At 49.9% G+C, this 20329-nt stretch overlaps 1 protein-coding gene across 1 annotated transcript in view; it reads left to right on the top strand.

Moving 5' to 3' along the window:
* Positions 1-20329, top strand: part of nbeab (neurobeachin b) — a 229813-nt gene that overhangs the window by 113034 nt on the left and 96450 nt on the right. Inside the window, exons 27-34 of the mRNA XM_072701095.1 lie at positions 366-490; positions 1832-1939; positions 2023-2191; positions 5568-6006; positions 9118-9305; positions 11127-11253; positions 12533-12660; positions 17213-17274. Coding sequence (XP_072557196.1) covers positions 366-490; positions 1832-1939; positions 2023-2191; positions 5568-6006; positions 9118-9305; positions 11127-11253; positions 12533-12660; positions 17213-17274 — 1346 coding nt within the window. The remainder of the gene's footprint in view (positions 1-365; positions 491-1831; positions 1940-2022; positions 2192-5567; positions 6007-9117; positions 9306-11126; positions 11254-12532; positions 12661-17212; positions 17275-20329) is intronic.

Here is a 20329-nt window from a genome sequence, read left to right as displayed (position 1 = left end):
AGAGAAGTTAAACTTTCATGAGGGGTAAAATGTTCGCAGGACTGACTGATCAAGCAAGAAATCAAAGGTGAGATTGCAGTTGAATGTAATTCATCTATTTTTAACGATTTTTAGATATAGATGAATTATATGGAGCGCTTTGGCGGCGCTTGACCGGGATTTCGGCTGCTAAGGGGTGACCCTGTAGTCTCTTTACTAATGACTGTTCTTTATTAAGTTTAACAGTTTAGTAATGACGCTTTCTGTCTTTCATGTAATGGTTCTGACTGTTTTTAATGGGTGCGCTCCTATGTAGATTAATAGTCCTGCCTCTGTTTCGTGATGGCCTCCAGTGTCTCTGTCACAATGGCCGTGCCTCTCCCCAGTGTGCTGTGTGGCTGTGAAAAACTGCCTTGAGTGCCGGCAGCGGCAGAGGGACAGGACTGTGAAGCCATTCCTCCCCAACAGCAAGGCCCCAGACAATCTGCAGAGCTCCACAGCGGCCGGAAAGGTGCCTGCATCCACAGTGCCACCATGCCCCCCCCCCAACCTTGTTTCAGCATCACAGACACACCCGGTCTTTGCATATGCAGAGCATGTGAGCGGAGTGGAGCGGTGAGAATTTCCGCTCCTCGCTCACGAGGCTGTTGGCTCCGCCCGCTCCTCCGCTCTAATTCGCACTAAGCCGCTCCGCTCAACACCGCTCCTCGCTCCACTAAAATGTCCTCCCGCTCCAGTCAAATCGCTCCACGCTCGCTCTAATTTAAAAGAGGAACAAATAATCTGCATGCCTAACAAACATCACCTTAAACCGAAGCCTTATATCATAAAGAAATGTGAGCAACGGCAACATTGCCACTCAGAACAGAAATATTTATTTTTAAGCAACATATAGGCAACAACAGATAGGTTTGGCAATGTCATTCCACACAAAAATAGGCTTTAAAATAAAGGAATCAGTGGGCTTAATAGCCTAAAGAATATACAGGCTAAGCATCCACGTTTTAAATTCCTCAATTTTTTTCTGTTGATGCTGCGTCTCTCTATAAAATAAAATTTCACTGACAGCGTTACGTGAAATTAAAAAAATCCTATTAGACCTACTTTGAATGACAAAACGAATTTATTTGATTACCAATATTTACTTTATAGGCTTTTATACTTTAATTTACTTTATAGACTTGATATGCTACAACCATATACACGTTGCTCACGTTTTGCTTTGGCTTCCGCCTGTTCGCGTAGCACACTCTCATGTTTCTGAGAAAAGTGATTCCAAAGTGAATCTTTACTCACTGAAACAGTTTCACCACATTGTTGTTCTTGCTGTACATTCTTGTCATCTATACGTTTGATAAGAATAGTACACTTGTATGATTTATCAGTTTCCTTTGTGAAATTCTTTGCGAATTACATCTTGGCCAATTTGTGTAACAGTCTTGATAATTGTACAGATGAATTCTGGGTAGATTTGGGCACGCCTCAGAATCATAGTGTGAGCGGTATCGGAGTAAAATTGGAGCGAGACAGAGCGACCGCTCCAGTCTTAATTAAAAAACCGCTCTGCGCTCTGACCAAATTCCGCCCGCTCCGCTCCTCGCTCACGCTCCGCTCCTCGCTCACGCTCCGCTCACATGCTCTGTGCATATGTAACATTAGCTTCATTATACTTTGGTCTTATTTGGTGGTGAAACACTGACCTCAGTTATTGACTTCATTTACATATCTTGTGCTTTCAGGCAATTCAGTAGCTTTTTAAATGAATTCCTTCCTGTTACCGGTTTTGTCAGTGGTGTTAGACGTGTTGCTTTACATTGGGTCTGAGATGTATTGTAATGTTTCCCTGCTTTAGACCTCCCTAGAGAATGTCTCTGGTAACATCTCTCCCATCAAGGACCCTGACAGACTTCTGCAGGACGTGGACATCAACCGCTTGCGTGCTGTTGTTTTCCGCGATGTGGTGAGTGGTGTGTGGCTAGGTATTTGGGTGGGTGGTCCCTGAAAGACAGTTAATGCTGGACCCTCTGTGCCCACCCCCCGCAGGACGACAGCAAGCAGGCGCAGTTCCTGGCCCTGGCTGTCGTCTATTTCATCTCTGTCCTCATGGTGTCCAAGTACCGGGACATCCTGGAGCCGCAGAGGGAGACGGCCAGGGTGGGTGGCCAGCTGGCTCGGAACATCCGGCAGGAGATCAACTCCCCGACCAGCAAAGGTGTGCCTCTTGCTCCTCCAAACACCCCCACTACTGGGAGGAGGCGCGGTTATCAAGGATTTGAAGCTTCGATGGAAAAACAGATGTAAATATAGGTGCTCATCCTTTGTGATTCCTGACAGATCTGTCAGAGAAGCTCTCCCAGACTCAGCTGACAGCTTCCTGGCCAAAAGGAAAACACATTAGCGCCTGGGAGTCCCAGCGTGGGAGTCACACTCGGCCTCAGCCCTATGATTTATTCATAGGCTCATGTTAATTACAATGCATATAATTAAATTTCAAATAAGGTCAGATTAACATAAGTGTGCAAAGCCACAAGTATTTATACTCATACATAAATACATACATACATATATATACAAATCAAGAAGCTTGCACATTTCACCTTATGTCAGCATAATGATATATATTTTTGTATTGATTGTGATGTATATTGTGGAAACATGCAATGAAATTCTAAAATCTGAGTCTGAATGGATCTGGAGCATTAATTGGTGTGAAAGGACTAATTCCTGGTGGGGCTGTGGTTTAGGCACCATGGACATGCGGAAGGCGAGGGCGGGGCACCTAAAGGACCACACTGGGCTACAGGCAATGGGGGAAGAAGGGGATATAGGGGTGAGGCAGGAGGCAGGAGGCAGGCAATGAGGCTGGGAGGGAACAGCAGGCTGAGAGCAGCAGATAGACAGGGAAGAGAGAGACTGCGGGAACAGGAGGGTGAGAGCAGCAGATAGATGGAGGAGAGAGAGATTGCAGAGGTACAGGAGGGTGAGAGCAGCAGATAGACAGGGAGGAGAGAGAGAGACTGGGGGAACAGGAGGGTGAGAGCAGCAGATAGACAGGGAGGAGAGAGAGGGACTGGGGGAACAGGAGGGTGAGAGCAGCAGATAGACAGGGAGGAGAGAGAGGGACTGGGGGAACAGGAGGGTGAGAGCAGCAGATAGACAGGCAGGAGAGAGAGGGACTGGGGGAACAGGAGGGTGAGAGCAGCAGATAGACAGGGAGGAGAGAGAGAGACTGGGGGAACAGGAGGGTGAGAGCAGCAGATAGACAGGGAGGAGAGAGAGGGACTGGGGGAACAGGAGGGTGAGAGCAGCAGATAGACAGGGAGGAGAGAGAGGGACTGGGGGAACAGGAGGGTGAGAGAGACTGGGGTGGGAGAGAGTAAGAGAAAGGGAAGGTAGGAGTAAGTGAGAGAGGCATGGAGGATGGGAGTTAGTGAGACATGGAGAGAGATGGGGAGGCAGAGAGGGAAGAGGCAGGAAGAGCACCCTGGTAAAGGTAGGCTGACAGAGGCATGCTGATAGAGACAGGCTGATAGAGGCAGATAGACAGAGGCAGGCTAACAGGTAGACAGGTAGGGGCAGTTTGACAGAGGCAGACTGATAGAGGCAGGCTGGCACGGTCATCTCTGCTTGGGGCACAAAGACTGCGCTGCTATTTCCAGCCTGCCTGTCAGTGGCGATTAGGAAGGCAATCCACCATAGGAGAATGGGCTCATATAAGAAGCACACTGCCCTCTTGGGCTGGTCAGAAAGGGCACATAACACGCCACATGACATGCCGCAGTGAATGTTGATTAAGCTGCCTTAGCTGCTGGCTGGGCCTGGAGTCACTCTGCTGCTTTTCACTGGGATTTACTCCAGGTATTTACATCTAAATTGTGATTGTGTTATCCGTGTGCCCATTTAGCAGAATGTATTTATACATTATTGGTCTTTCCCCAACGTCTACCTCCAAAAGCCCAGTAAGCCATTCTGACTACAGAGAAAATCCCACTGTGTATATGAATATGGAAGTTTAATTAAACTCTCCATGCACCTCTGCTATTGCGGCACCAACACTGCACCCCAGTGAATGTAAAACCAGCAAATATCTGCTTAAGTGATGGCTTTTACTGGCCTTCTACTCAGCATTTACCCTGCCTCCTGCCCTATGCTGCCAGTCCCTTTTCCCTCCAAGACCCTGACCAGCATAAGCAGTTGGACATGTGGTTGGCAGGTGGCATGATGGTTAAGGAATTATAACCAAAGATGGACATTTCAGATTCAGAAAGAAAAAATCCAGACGAAAATTTTATTTCAACCAACTTGTTGAGTATAAAGAGTCACAGAGTGCTTAACAAAATCTCGGTCTGGATTTTTTCTTTTTGAACACGAAATGTCCACCTCTGATTATTATTATGGGCGTCCCGGGGGGGCTTCTGCTGTGTAACCCTGAAGCACTCTAGTGAAACATCCAGCTGCACATGCCAGGAAATGCCTTGGATAAACCCCTGAGCAGCGGCACACTCTCACGTCGTTTCATCTGGCCTGTGGGAGTCCAGAGCAGATGGATGCAACTTTGCTCAAAACTTTCATTACTTCTGAAACTCATATTTTCCCCAGCCTAACAAATTAGAGCTGAACAACTGTTTTTTTGCCACTGATGTTTGTGCTTTTTATTTTAACTAAGCCAGAGGCTGCTTTCGAAGATGGTCCAGCAAAGCATAACCACATATAGAGCTTTATTTTAGCTGTTGTTTTACAATTCATTTCCTATTGCTGCAGTTAGTCTTGACACCCTCCAGGTAGTGCTCTGGCTGTGTCCTTTTCCACCTGGGAACCGCCAGACAGTAAAAGAGAGGCATTCCTCTGACATTTGAAAATATGAATTTTGGAGGTGAAAATTGGGTAAAATATCCCAGTGAGTTGATTACCTTTGTTTGCAGTGGTTCAGGGGCAGCGTTCTTCTTGGGTTACAGCCTTGTGCAAATTTACTGAAACTAGTTGTCACACAGGTATGCATGCAGTGTCCTGGGACCTGCTGGTTTGCACAGCCAACAGGGCAGAGAGTGTGCTGAGTGGATGGACAGAGGAGGCACTGTGCCCACAGACTGGCAGGCCTGCTTAGGTGGGGTTAGAGCTGGGTGCTATTACTGTGCTTCAGCCATCCATGTATGTTTGAAATCAGTGCTCTGGGGTTCAGGTGCCTCCCATTGTGGTGTTTTCTCTGGGTTCTTTGGTTTCCCCCCACAGTCCAAAAACATACCGAGGTTAATTGGAGTTGCCATATACCTCCAAGGCATGAATGGTGTGTGTGCCCTGCAATGGATTGGTGCCCCATCCTGGGCTATTCCCATGCAATTTTTATCAATCCACTATAAATCCAGACCCAAGGTGATAAGTATGAATTAATGTGACTGTGATGTCCGTCTTACCTGTGGTCAATCTGTCTGCATATAGATGCAACAACTTGTAACAATTAATTTGCACAAGGGTGTAATTGGTCTTTTGAGTGACAGGAAGCAGAGATGACTTTTTGTCCCCCGGTGGCGGTTCTTGGGAAGGCAGCAAGGCTTCTGACGGTGGCGGTTGTGTCTGTCTCTCTGCCACAGAGAACCCCACCTCCTTTTCTGAGAGCACGAAGGAGCAGCCCATGCCCGAGGAGGACATGTCAGCCGAGGGCTCGCTGCCTCACACGGATTCCGGCCTCGGCGAGGAACACATGTCTGGGGTGCTGAACGGGACCGACCCGGAGGTGGGGCTCCTAATCTGCGGCCTCCCGGCCGAGGCACGGCACTCCCGCGAGAGCCTGGCCGAACCGCCCGCCGCCGTGGCCACCGCCACCGCCGCTGAGGCCCTCAGGCCTGCTGCCTCCATCTCCAGCATCTCCCAGGCCAACAAGGGCATCAACGTGAAGGAGATTCTGAAGAGCCTGGTGGCAGCTCCTGTGGAGGGCCTTGAGGCGGGCCCCGAGCCCCTGCCCTACCCGGACCCCGCCGTGAAGAGGGAGGCGCAGGCTGCCCTCCCCATGCAGTTCCACTCCTTCGACAGGTCGGCACCCCCCCGTCACCACGGTAGCGCCCAGTGCGGCTAATAAGCCGGCTTGTAGCTGATCTGGTGCCGTCAGCTCAATTAACTGAATTAGACAGTGGGACGGAAATGTGTGGCATTGAGTACTGCGGCAAACCCCCCCCCCCCCAACCTCCCCCCCAGAGCATCAGCAGCCATTGTGCCTGCATGTTACACCGTGTGGACATAGATCCATGACTGACAGCTAGAGCCTGAAACAGCTGACTGGCCGTCACTCTGGAGCGCTTTATTAATATCTCATTATGGAGGGCTTCATAAAGTGCGGAGACCATTTCCCTCTGATGGTATACGTTCACTTTAGAGCCCAGCCGTAACTCCATATACGAACTTGTGTGCATCCACAGTCCACAGAATAAAGTGATTCCTGCTTAACTTAGCAAAATGTTACTTCTTAAAGTTTAAGGCAAATGTGATGGTTTGTATGTCATAAACATCCAGTGAATAGACACCCGTGCTTCTGACACATGTCCGGCTGGAGAAGCTGGGCTCTGACGTACTGGGGTGAGGCCCGGATTCACGCTCTGGGAGCAGATGGACCCCAGCGAATCTCCCAACACGTTAATCACACGTCTCTGAGGTCCCTCTGAGCTCCTTTAGGAACATTATCAGTATGCTTTAATGATGCCCCTTCCTGCCCAGAACCCTCGAAACTCTGCAGCTATTCACTAGTAGAGATTCCCCTGCATAAGGCTGTCTGATGTCTTATTTGTCACAATGCTGTCCATGGCATATATACATTTATCTTGTCATCTTGTCTCTGTTCACATACATCGGTGCTTAAATCTATGTCAGTCTTTCCTTTTTCCTGATTTACCTGCTGTGTTGCCACCGTTTGCTTTTTACTTTTCAGAGAAATCCTTAAAAATTCCCGGGAAACCCACCCCCCTCTCCACCCCTGCTCACGTTTGGTTTCAGACATTTTTATTTTCCTCCTGGAACTGAAATAGAGGCGAGGGAGCTGCAAAATGCCTCGGGGGAAGTGATGGGGGAGGCTTAGATCAAATGAGACGTGCCCCCCCCTCCCCTGCATGAAGAGCAGGTATCCAGCCGGTACCCCTGCCGTAATGTATGCAGGGCGGGCTGGAGATGATATTGATGAAGGGGATGTTGAGCGCTCGCTGGGGGGGTTGGGGTCTCGGGGGCGTTGATGACAGATTAAACAGCAGAGGCCGGGCACCGCCGCCCGGCTCCGCGTCTCGTCCTCCTGCTCACGGCCGTAATGGGAGCTGGCAGCTGGGAATGAGGCCCACCAGTGGCACTATTATTTTTGAGATGCTTCCATGTCTGGCCCCACCCATGCAGCTTAGCCCCGCCCCCTCCCCCGTTTTCATGTCCTTGCCACGTGACGATTGCACCGTCTAATTGTCCCCCACCTGCCAGGAGGAGGCGCGACAGTGGCTGATGGGTGGGGGGGCTTCCGTCGCCTGTCAGGCTCTGCGCCGATTGGGAGCGACAGCATCAACCCCCCCCCACACCCTCAACCTTCCATTTCATGACTCTAATGCGTCTGAGGAGTGAGATTTGTCCTATATATGTTCCTCAGTCTATTTTTGGTTGACTTTCACAGTAGCTCTCTGTTCTTTAATACTCTAAATAGGCTTTCAGATTTGGCATAATGCTCTTGAAAACGGAGAGAGGTGCCCTTGTTTTAGATATATTGACTGATGTGTTGTGGTCATGGTGAACCAAATATGTTTTGGATCCCTTTTCTTCCTAGGAGTCTCCTTACAGTGACAGTTTTGTGTTTAATTTTACATGTTATCCATGACTGGGGCTGAGATTTGGACCTTAAAAATGCCTTGGAGAGTTTTTGCTCTTATCTAGATCATGGCGCTCATTAATTTTTGGAAAGCCGTTGGGATCCCTGAGCTGGATCTCTCTGGCTGCTCGTCACTGGCATGTGGAGATTTAAAGAGCTGGAACCCGATTAATATTTATCTCAAGGCAAATCCTTGCTTTGTTCAAGGCAACTGAATTAAGACAATCCTATTAATAAAATATAAGATGAATAATCTATACATCTTTCATGAATGTTCTGCTAATTAATAATTCAGGCGTAGCGTTCCAGTGCCATCAACAGCCTTTATGTTACTCTGTTGGCCCGTTTAAAAGACAGATTTTCTCGGGAAGGCCATTTGCTGGAGTTTTTGTGTTTTTGTAGGCAAAATGGTCTTTAAAATAAATTCATCAGCTGTGTTTCCTGACCGTTCCCCCTCTCTGCAGTTTTTTTCGCCTCTGTACACCATTACTTTGACTTTTTTGTGACTGTACATTAGCTTGTAAACAGTGGGTTTATACTGCTGATTGACGCTGTATATACAGCACTGTATTCATTTTATGACTTCCCATGAAACTGTGCTGCTTCTTGGCCTAAAATATACTCCAGTTTTTATTTAAGCTCCTTTCTGACAGCAGACCCTTAAGATGGGAAACCACACAAAATTGGGATCCTACTGTGGTCATTCTGACAAGCATTTTTCACGATAGCTTAATTTGATTTCCTGTCTTCTACTCCCAAATAATCAGTAAAGACAAGTTTTCCAATGTCAGTTCAATAAACACTGAAACTCTTCCCAAAGAAATTAACCCTAAAAACATAATGATGAGATGCAGCCAGATGTACAGCGGGATTTCTGATGGTTGTGATGTGCTTGGCATTCTGTATAACAGACAAGACAGGCTTGTAAGTGGCTTGAAAACAAAAACCAAGAATTAGACAGGACCACAGCAGTCAGAAGTTGTGTGCAATTGAGGCAGGCATAGTTTTCTTGGTTTAACAGGAAATTGACTAAATTAGTTTTGTGTAGTGTTATTTGGGTCATGCATACTCATGTTGTGTGTGTGTGTGTGTGTGTGTATATATATATATATATATATATATATAAATAAAGAGAGAGAGAAATTAATAGTATTTTGCCTGTTGTTTTACAGCTGTGGGCATGTTTATCTCCCGATAGCGATGTGACTGAGGTGTGACATCGTGTATCAGAAATCTGGGGGTGTGTGTCATAAACACACCCCCCGCAGGAGCCCGTGGGCGACGCTGATGATGCCATTCTCCGTTTTGGGCAGGAGCGTGGTGGTACCTGTGAAGAAGCCCCCCCCAGGGACCCTCTCGGTGAACACAACGGGCAACCCGGGGGCGTCGGCAGCTGCCGCCGCGGCGCTGGCTGCGGGGAGCACACCCAACATCTTCGCCGCCGCCTCCACCGCCACCTCCACCACCTCCGCTACGCCCAAGAGCATGATCAACACCACGGGTAGCGTAGCTCACCTGGAGCTGGGGATCGCTGACTGACCGCAGACTCCTCTCTGACGTTCCGGGAGATCTGTGCATGCTAGTCACATAAGCCATCCTGAATAGCGTTTAAATAAATGCATTAGGAATCCTTTTCTGGGAGGGTTCCTTTCCAAGGATCCTTTTCAGTGACTCATTTATACAAACTGCTAAATTCTATTGGTTTTTCCTCTCATTTTTTTCTTTGATGTGTTTCTTAGGCATGAATGGTCTCTGTGTTTTCAGAGCGGCAAGCAGCAATGGATGGTCTTGCATTCGTCCACTATTAGCTTCTTACTGCGGTTTGGTACTGTATAGATCATACCCCTACTGGTCAATTTACAGGAAGCTCAGCCTGGCCGAATATGTACCTAATTTGGCTCCCTGAATGTTGTACCTTTGTGATGCATTATCTTCCTTGCTTGTAAGTTGCTTTGGATATAAATATTTGCTAAATAGATAGACAAATGTGATATTACAAGTAGTCAAAGTATTATGATGGTGGTTGGGCAGTGACTGCTTCTTACCACTAGATGACAGTATTCTCTCCTCATTGCATTGCTGCATAAGGAGAAGCATATGTTGTGTGTATTTGTGTGCACAAACACACACATACACACACACACAGAGTATGTGTAGTGATCTGTGAATACGACAGAAGTGACTGCCAAAGTTAAAGAAGTCATAGAGTTTTTATAATATTGTCAGGTCCCTAACATTCTGATTTGACTTGAGGGAAGACTCTCTTTTTTTAGCCTTTGAGTTCAGGAAGTAAACTGACTTTTTTTTCTTATACTATTTTAAACAAATTTGAATTTCTTGGACCAGGAGCGAGTGGAATAATTTGCGGTTGTCAGGACAATGTGTCCAGATCCTGCTTACATACTAATACATTTATAGTAAGTAAAAAAAAAAAAACCTTTGATGGCACATTCTCTGATGCCAAGTACTAGAGCAGCACCGTGATTGGCATCTCTGCTTTAATATGGATGTGTAGGTAACCCCCTGAAGGGAGCTCTGACTGCGGATCTGTGACTCTCAGTGCCAGTCCCACTGCTTACGGGTGAAAGCCTCTGGCAGGGCAGTCCGTTCACGACAGGCGGCATTGTGGGAAATGTACCGTCGGAAAGCGGTCGGCCTCGTTTCCATCACATCTAGGAACTTGCCAGAGGCGCGGCCGGCCGGAGTCACACCCGAGGCTCCCCACCGCCATGGCTGCTGCCGCTCACTCTGCCACACCCTCCCAAGCATGTGCTCTTAAACCACGTCTGCTGTCTCTACTTTTCCGTCTCCAGCAGAGCCGCCAGTTCAGTAGCCTGATGGCAGCGTCCCGGATGTCTGATTAAAATAAGCATTACAGAGCACGCTGGTAGGGAAAACACTGCCAGGAGTATCAAGTCCAAAATGATGTTATTAATCTCAAATGAATTAAAACAGAAATAATCATCCCATTACCATGCTGGCATGTTTTTAATGTAGTGTGGTAATTTGCAGAGTAGGGATATATTAGTCACTTATGATGTCATAAATGGGGGAAACCCTGAAGGAGCAGTCAGAGGGGAGGCCTGTGTTTGGGAGGGGCTGCTGAAGACTATCTATCTGTCTGTCTGTCTGTCCGTCCACCCATCCTTCAACCACACCTCATGGTTTTGCAGATTCTTAAAGGCTGTAAACATTGTGATTTAGATACTTGCTTTGTAACCCTATATCGACCTCCCATAAGCATATGTTTGATATTTAATACACCCCCCCAAGTCAAAGACAACTCGCTTGACCTTCTCAAATCTCCCCTTCCATTTCTCAGGAGCGACAGATTCTGCCTCCTCTTCCTCCTCCTCATCCTCTAGTTTCGTCAACGGTGCCACCAGTAAGAACCTGCCAGCGGTGCAGACGGTGGCCCCCATGCCGGAGGACACCATGGAAAACATGAGGTAAGCCTGTTGCGGGGACCCCGGCCGAGCCCCACCCACCCCTGTTGACCCACCCCTGTCCGCAGATGCACAGTCATGGTGTAGTTGATGTCCCTGCCACCAGGGAGCATCGAGCCACACTCCTCCCTCATCACCTTCAAACCTTTTTTGGCAGCCGGGTCCCTTTCTGTTCAGAGCTACTGGCCTTTAGTTGCCGACTTCTGCAGAGATGGTGCAGGGCTGTGTAGGATGTTTGAAGGACGGAGTAGCTTTTAACCGTTAGCGGCGAGGCGCAAATGATAATGATTAAGAATCACAGTGATTCCGGCAGTGAGGCCTAGTGGACGGGGTAGATGTAACCTTGAGCCCCCAGACCTCCCATCGTCTAATGGGCCATGACAGACCCCCCCGCCCATCCCTGCCTCCTGTCTCCCCATTCCTGGATGCTGACAAGCTCTGCGAGCCCCTTTCGGGGAGTGCGGTTCTCTTATAAGGCATCACAAATCGGTTGCCATGGCAGCCGTAACCAGCCCCACTTACCGTGACCGTGGAGTCAATGATGAAACTGTCTCGTCTGGGAACGGAGCTTGGTGAGAGCCCCCCCTCACAGCCTGCCCCCCCCCCCCTTTCCCCTTGCTTCTGCCACACATGTGGGGAGTGGCATGTCACATCCGTGAGTGCCGGTGTCACCCGGATCATCCCCCCGGCTGTCATCGCCCCTGTCCGACTGGGCAGTGCTGATGCTTGCACCCCTTGTTTCCATATGAGGCCACTGCTAGAGGCGTGAGCTGGTATCGCAGATGGAAGTTCCTGCACCACACTTCCAGTTGCATCCTGCTCCTGTGACTTCACTGTTTGTTCACAGAATCTCTTGTGCAGTGCCACCTTGCACTGATAGCTGATCACCTTCTACAGCTTAACAGCTCCATGCTAGTCTTTGGGATTCAGGCTGAGCTGGTCCCCAGGACAGGGCCTGTCACCAGCTAGGTTGACTTGATCCTTTGCCCTTGTGATACAGTGCAAACCAAAAGCTCACGTGTGTGTGGAGATTCTGCCCTCAGGGCTGGAGCTGTGGGAAGAGTGGGTTGGCCTAAAAGAACATGCTCTCTCTGTGCACCAATCAGGCAAAAGCTTATTGGAGCCTGAGTGTTGCCCAGAGACGCTGCCCCCCTGTCCCCGTCATCAGCCCCCAGTCCAAAAGTTCGATGGTGGTGTGGCTTGCTGTTCTGAAAATACACACCGTCTTCAGACTGCTGGGTGTCATAGCAGCTCATTTGCTCACTGTTGTCCCCCCGTGCAGCATCACCACCAAGCTGGAACGCGCCCTGGAGAAGGTGGCCCCCCTATTAAGGGAGATCTTCGTGGACTTCGCACCCTTCCTGTCACGCACTCTGCTGGGCAGCCACGGCCAGGAGCTGCTCATTGAAGGTACAGGTGCTGTAAGCCGCTTCCTCTCTCTCTATCTGGCCCCCCTGTCTGCGTCCGGCTGCCCTGTCTGCGTCCGGCTGCCCTGTCTGCGTCCGGCTGCCCTGTCTGCCGAGAAGCAGATCTGAAGAGAGCCTAGCTGGCCCCAGCGCAGGATTTCCCAGAATCCCCCTAAACTTCACCCCCAACCTGTTTGCCTCGCTAATTAAATCAACCTCCTTGTCATCTCCACCTCCATGTCTATCTCTATCGGTGTGGCCCAGGTGAGTCCCTCCCCTTACGGTCTGCTCAGTGGTGCATTCCGGGCTGTTATCGGACGATCTTCCGCAGATTTGTGCTTGACCCCACGGGGCTTTTGGGCACCCCACCCTCAAACTCTACCGTTAAGAGACACCCTCCACCCTCGGTCCAGCGGTTACCTCTCCCATCCGCAGCATCGACGGCGTCGTACTGGACGTCCTCAGTGCCTGAGACTGTGGTATCTCACAGAGATGTTTTTCCCAGGACACACAGCACCGTGTTCTGCTTTGTGCTTCCACTCACAGGCATGGTAGCCCTATTTTTTCACTCTCCCTCTTCTTGGTGTCATTTGGAAAGAGTCGCCGGGTTTGGCGAGCAGTCTGATGGCAGTTCAGCCTGCCTGTGCACTTCCTGACAGCACATGCGGAGAGATACTCGCTCTTCAGTCAGCGTGAGCCAGACGCAGGAAGGCGGAATGTTCTGAGTACAGGCAGCTTGCGACTTACGTAGAACCGCACGCCGCCAAGGCGCTATTCTGCTGCCGATGAAACTTGGCAAACCTGCCGGTACAGATTAGTGGGATGACATTGCATAGTTTTTATTCTGTGGAAAAGGAAAGATCAATCTGTGGGCCAGATTTAAAAATGAATTATAAGCATGTCACAGGCCGGTGCTTTGAGACCTCTGAGTGGTGAATGAGCCGACGAAATCCTTAGTCCTCCACTACGGAATACATCTGGTTGTCCAATGCAGTCATCTCCATTTTTGTAGTAGTTGTGTCTTCAACTCAGATGTTGCTACTTTTGCACTGCTACTTTGCACATCTACCTGCAGCATGTGAACATGAGAGCGTGCAACCCGGAAATAGGAGAATCTTTATTTCACTGGCTAAAATCCATTCTGATGTTACAGATCAATGGATTGAATCTGTACCTTAATAATCAATTCATCACGATACATCAGTGCATCTTTACACCCCTAGTTGGTGCCCCCATCCTCAGTGATTGGCTGTCTTGTGAACATTGCGCCAGGGATAGGCTCCGAACCCTCGTGACCCTGCATAGACTAAGTGGGTATGGGAAAGGCCTGGATGGGTTTGGGCGGGTAAATCCGACTAAAGTAAAATTTGGTTTGTGGAACAGATTACTTAGAGGAGGTTCTTGAACTACATATTTGTTGGTTTGTTATTTATTTGTTAAACCTGCAATATGTTCAAGCAAAATTGAGCAGTAAAGTGCAGATTTATTGCAGAACCTCTAAAGCTGAGAAGCCCCTACACTCCCACTTGCCTGCGGTGAGGTTGCATCATGTAACGTGTTTTCTGACAGGCGGGACCTGGCATGTTCTAAGCGGACCTTACGCTGTGTTTTCGATGTTGGCTTCGAAATCCAGACAGCTGAGAAATCACCTGCGTGGACAACTGATGTTTGTAACCCCACACAAGCATCCCTGGGGACACCTGCTAGGCTTTGGTCCGCTCTGTCTCAGAGCCCCTCCGTGTTGTAGTCTTGGATCAGGACCCTGTCAGCATGGTGAAAGTGAAAATGAGAGACTGGGGGCTGGCTGCGAGGGGTGGGGGGTGCATACTGAGGACCCATTGTTTCCCCACGCATCTCTGAACTCTGCTAAAATGTAACGCTGTGGCATGGGGGGGGTGTCCCATTTAGCGATAATTACCCCACTGCCCATTCCACGCTTGGGTTAGCAGGGGTCATGCCCTTTTCCCCCCTGCCTGTCGCCCCCGTCGGACATGTAGCCGAGGTCCCATCCTGAAGCAGGCAGAGCCGTGAACACTGGCCCCGTTGTGGGGGGCCCGTGAGGTCACTTCCTGATGTGGCTCCCAGACCCGCCCACCAGCATGCACCAGAATAGGGGCATTTATTTTAACCCGTCAGAGCCGAAGAAGGCTGACCCGCCCCCCATCCTGCCCCTGAGCGGCAGTGTCAGAGGGCAGCTGACTTATCGGCTGCCCTGCAGGTGGGAGGACAGGAAGTGGGCTATTTGGCGGGGGGGAGTCGTGTCCTCCTGCACATGTGCGCGGTAACCCCCGTCATGTGTGAATGGATCGAGCCATTCCTCACTTAACAACAGGAGCAGCAGACAAACTCCCGCACACAAGGCGTCCGCAGGGTCCCATGCGTTTGGGACCAAGGTGAACTAGAGTCGTGAATATCGGATCAGCACCGTGGGAATTGGGGGGTCCGAAATCGCCAGCCGATGGGAACTTCAACCTGTTCGCTGCATCCCATCGGCTTGTGTAAGGTCTGGTTGAAGGACAGCACTCCCTCCTTCAGAACGCACCACCATTTTGGGGTGCGGGGTCGCTCTTTCCCCCTTCCTCCACCAACCATCTTCACGTTTGTTACACCCCGTATCCCCTGGCTGATTGATGCGTTCTGCTTTCATCCTTAAAACCATGGCAACAAGCCACTCCCTCAGCACAGGGGGGAAAAAAATAGCACCGCGGCAACACCCTGCAGCACATCGACTATAATGAGCCCCCCCCCGGCGCCCGCGCTGGCACTCAGGGGAGCCGCCATGTCATTAATGCTCGCTGAGGAATATCGAGGTGGACATCGGCGTCGCCACCAGCAACATCACGAATAAGCTTTTCACACCTGCTTCTCTTCTCGTTATGTCACCGTCTGCGTGTGTGTGAAAGCATGCATACATGCATGTCTGACTTACCCATCTAGTAATGCGACATAACACTCCTGTGCGCCACTCAAGCCGTTGGCCTCTCTCTCTGTATGTTCTGTATATACAGTATATATATATATATACTGTCTGTGTGTGTATGTTCTCTATATATACTGTGTATGTGTGTGTTATGTGTCTGTATGACTGAGGCTGCATGACTGATCAACCAGTAGTTTGTGGCTGCTTTTTCAGTAAGCATGGGCCATATTTTACATATATATCCATATGCTGTGTCCTTTTTGGTATGCACAGTACATAATGCTTATACAATATATACCGTAGGCGAAAAATCAGAGACAGCTGGTAACTGGCTTTCCACTGGAAAATCTAAATGGCAAAAAAGCTTTATACCATATTCTAAAAGGCATTAAAATATTTTATGGCAACCAAGGAATCCAGTGCACAGTAATATTGCGTACCTGTGTGCAAATTGAATTGGTTTATGCCAAAATGTGGCTAACGAGACCACAGAGCTTTGTGAACTGCTGCATTACAATGAGTGGATTATGGCTTTCCTCACAAAAATCAGCCAGTCTTGTTGATGAAAAGCCCAGTCTCTAGCTATCAGTTTGACAGGGATATCACAATAAATTCTGATCTACTATCTAGGTGAATCTATTGTCTAACTTGTGTGGAACAGATCTTTTAAAGTATTAGAGCTACATTTATGCAAACATATAGGACTTTATCTGCCACTGGTTTAGCAGTATTACCCTGACTCAGCATCCCTTGGAGTTACATGTGAGAGTACATGTGAGAGTACATGTGAGAGTACATGTGAGAGTACATGTGAGAGTATGGGCCCATTAGTCCCATTGTGCTGGCCAAAGTTCCATTGACGCTCTATCAGAAAGGCACGGCTATCCAGCATACCAAGCAGGCAAATGATTCGTCACCTCCTCAGCCAATCAGGCCTTAAAATGAACACCAGAGAGGTGTATGGATCCCGCCAGTGGCATACAGTGTTTGATTTCCTGTGCACTGTTAAAAAATGTACTTGTAAACCAAAAAAGAAACCTTGACTTTTGTGTGTGAAGATGGTAGCATCAGACATACTGATCCTGACGTGACCTGATCTTTACATACCCTGTGACCTTCAGAGCCTCACACTGGATGGCTACTTCACTGGAACTGTGTCATGTTATTGTGTGGAAAATGCTGCTTGTGTCAAATGTAAAGGTTATTGTCGTCTCATGTGTGAATGTAAATCTGTATTCCCCTTTATATTCAAATGTGCTTTTAAAGTCAAAGGAAACATTTCCCCAATGATGAGTTGTATCTCCTAAGTGGAGAAAATTTCTATAGGTCTGTTAGATCTATTACTTTCTGATCCTTGTCCTGGCCCAAAAATTCTGGAATTCAGATTATCCATTCAGGGATAGTACAGTCCAGTACCATACCGTACACTAGTACCCTCTCGTGTGACAGCCCAGTTCTTAACTCTGTTCCCAGTTGTCCTCTTCTGTCTTTCTTGGCTGGCTATCTGTCAGCTCAGTATGTCTTTGAAGGTGTGTTGTTATGGGTAAGCAAGCACGTGTGTGTGTGTGTGTGTGTGTGTGTGTGTGTGTGTGTGTGCGCATGTCGTGACCCTCACCTGTGCTCTGTGTCCCTGCAGGTCTGGTGTGCATGAAGTCCAGCACGTCTGTGGTGGAGCTGGTCATGCTTCTCTGCTCACAGGTGGGACCTCGCTCTGATCCAAGCCCTGACATTCCCTCCCCAACTCAGCTTCTTTCTCCTCCTTCGTGTGGGACACTTTATTCCAGCTAAGCAAGATTAATCAACTGAGACTCTGAACGGCTCACGTCACTTCATGTCAAACTAAGTGTTTGAAGACCAATTTTTTCACTTTGAGTAACAAATTTGTGTAAAGACAAAGTCTTGAATAACAAAATCTTTAAAAAAATTACTTATTAGATATTTATTTAATTGATCATATGTAACCATGTTTAAATAAGAAGAGGTTTGTTTGTGTAAATGGGCCCTGCATATACTCTAATAATTCAAGAAACAATTAAGTCAAATAGCAGGAAGGTTATTGGAAACCCTGTCCTAGAATATCATTGCTAAGATCAGATCATGGTGCCACATGGCATGATGGGATATATAGTCTACCGGCCATTGCTGAGGACTACAGATGCATTATAGACTTACGGACATTGATCGGCAATATCAAATTACCAGTACCTTTAACACTGGCATAATTTGGATGCGAATCGAGGTTCACTGTAGCTATGCTACTGCACCCTTACACTGGCTGTTGATAGCTGTAGCAGTTGCAATTATGCAGCTGATGGAAACACAAGGACATAGTCGCATTTGGCCAGACACTCTTACAACAAGCGTCTGGTGCTGCTGTCTTGTGTTGCTTATTGCATGTAATGCAAAGGAAAGCCAAGCATTATTCAATAGAGCTTCTGCTGGAGGCAACAAAACAGCGTTCCCGCAGTTCTCGTAGTCGCCCCTGATCCAACCATAAACCAGAATAAACAATAAATAATAAACAATGCATGCATATATAACTGATTTTGAAATGGTTTCTCAGCTCGATGCCGTCATAGTGAACTGCTATGCACGAATGATCGCATTGAGAAACAGAAACAGTCCCACAGAAAGGGCAATTCCTAGCCAACTGACAAACCTGTCGCAGACTGTCTCAGTGTGTCTGACCCAGAGCGCGAGCCCCGGCTCTCCGCCCAGGCTGGAGACGCACAGACGGGTGAAGGCACCCCTGCCCTGTGAGGTGCCCAAAACACCGCTGGCCCGGCATGAGAGCAGCTGGAGGAAATAGGTGACATACCTGCTGTAGCACCCATGAGAGAGGCATTAGGGGCTGCGTGCAACGAAGGGACGCAAGCCCCCCCCCCCCCCGGAGGGGGCGACATCCAAAGGGGAAGATCCGCGGCAGCTTGGGTTCCTGCATGGCTGTCCACATGTACACTCAAGCTCCCCCCCCCACACGCAGAGCAGTGTCTCCACAATGCTGTCTGCTCCCGGCTCTTGGATGTACTGCAGCATGGACCCCTCGCCCCGTCCCTAATCGCGGGGATAGCGTTACCGAGGCTGCCAGGGTTCCTGCCATTAGCCACCTCTGGGACGAAACCCTGTCCGGCTTATTGATCGCCGGCAATGGGAGTGAAATCAGAGATTGGGGGTGATGTCTTTGTGGAGGCTGACTGGGGCCAGCCTTCCTGGGCTGATCCCATCAGTCCCAGTGCTGGTAGCAGCACTGACCTCCCTGGGAGAGCCCTAGAGCACAAGGGCACCTGTCAGCGCAAAAAAGGGAAATGCCTGCAGGTCTGTGTGGCGTGTGCCTCGGGAGGCAGGGAGGCCATCGGTGCTGCTCTACCGGCCGATGGAGAGCCGTGCTGTTCCTGCAGGCATCACCAGCAGCAAAGTCATCAGCCTCGCAGCACCCAGTCATAACGCCAGTCGCATTACTGCATTTTGTGCAGGTATTACTGGGTGACATGGGAGGGGCACTGCTTGGCTCACACCCAAAAGTTGGGACATCAAATGTCTCCGCTTTGTGTGTCTGGAGTTTGCATGCTCCTCCAGTGTCTTACAGGCTTCCTTCATGTGCTCTGACTTCCTTGCTTTTAGGCTAACTGGCATCTCTGAACTGCCCATACTGTGTGATTGTGTGTGTGCTCTGTGATGGACTGGCATCCCATCCGGTGCGTCCCACGCCTTCTATCCTGTGATGGACTGGCATCCCATCCGGGGCGTCCCCTGCCTTGTGTCCTGTGACGGACAGGCATCCCATCCGGGGCGTCCCCAGCCTTGTGTCCTGTGACGGACAGGCATCCCATCCGGGGCGTCCCCTGCCTTGTGTCCTGTGACGGACAGGCATCCCATCCGGGGCGTCCCCTGCCTTGTGTCCTGTGACGGACAGGCATCCCATCCGGGGCGTCCCCTGCCTTGTGTCCTGTGACGGACAGGCATCCCATCCGGGGCGTCCCCTGCCTTGTGTCCTGTGACGGACAGGCATCCCATCCGGTGCATCCCACGCCTTCTATCCTGTGATGGACAGGCATCCCATCCGGGGCATCCCCTGTCTTGTGTCCTGTGATGGACAGGCATCCCATCCGGGGCGTCCCCTGCCTTGTGTCCTGTGATGGACAGGCATCCCATCTGGGGCGTCCCCTGCCTTGTGTCCTGTGATGGACAGGCATCCCATCCGGGGCGTCCCCTGCCTTGTGTCCTGTGATGGACAGGCATCCCATCCCATCCGGGGCGTCCCCTGCCTTGTGTCCTGTGATGGACAGGCATCCCATCCCATCCGGGGCGTCCCCTGCCTTGTGTCCTGGGATGGACAGGCATCCCATCCGGGGCGTCCCCTGCCTTGTGTCCTGTGATGGACAGGCATCCCATCCGGGGCGTCCCCTGTCTTGTGTCCTGTGATGGACAGGCATCCCATCCCATCCGGGGCGTCCCACGCCTTCTATCCTGTGACGGACAGGCATCCCATCCGGGGCGTCCCCTGCCTTGTGTCCTGTGATGGACAGGCATCCCATCCGGGGCGTCCCCTGCCTTGTGTCCTGTAATGGACAGGCATCCCATCCGGGGCGTCCCCTGCCTTGTGTCCTGTGATGGACAGGCATCCCATCCGGGGCGTCCCCTGCCTTGTGTCCTGTGATGGACAGGCATCCCATCCGGGGCGTCCGCTGCCTTGTGTCCTGGGATGGACAGGCATCCCATCCGGGGCGTCCCCTGCCTTGTGTCCTGTGATGGA

Source organism: Paramormyrops kingsleyae, chromosome 17 (genome assembly GCF_048594095.1).
Source record: "Paramormyrops kingsleyae isolate MSU_618 chromosome 17, PKINGS_0.4, whole genome shotgun sequence".
NCBI classification, from domain to species: Eukaryota; Metazoa; Chordata; class Actinopteri; order Osteoglossiformes; family Mormyridae; genus Paramormyrops; species Paramormyrops kingsleyae.
This window is presented reverse-complemented; position numbering and strand designations above follow the sequence as displayed.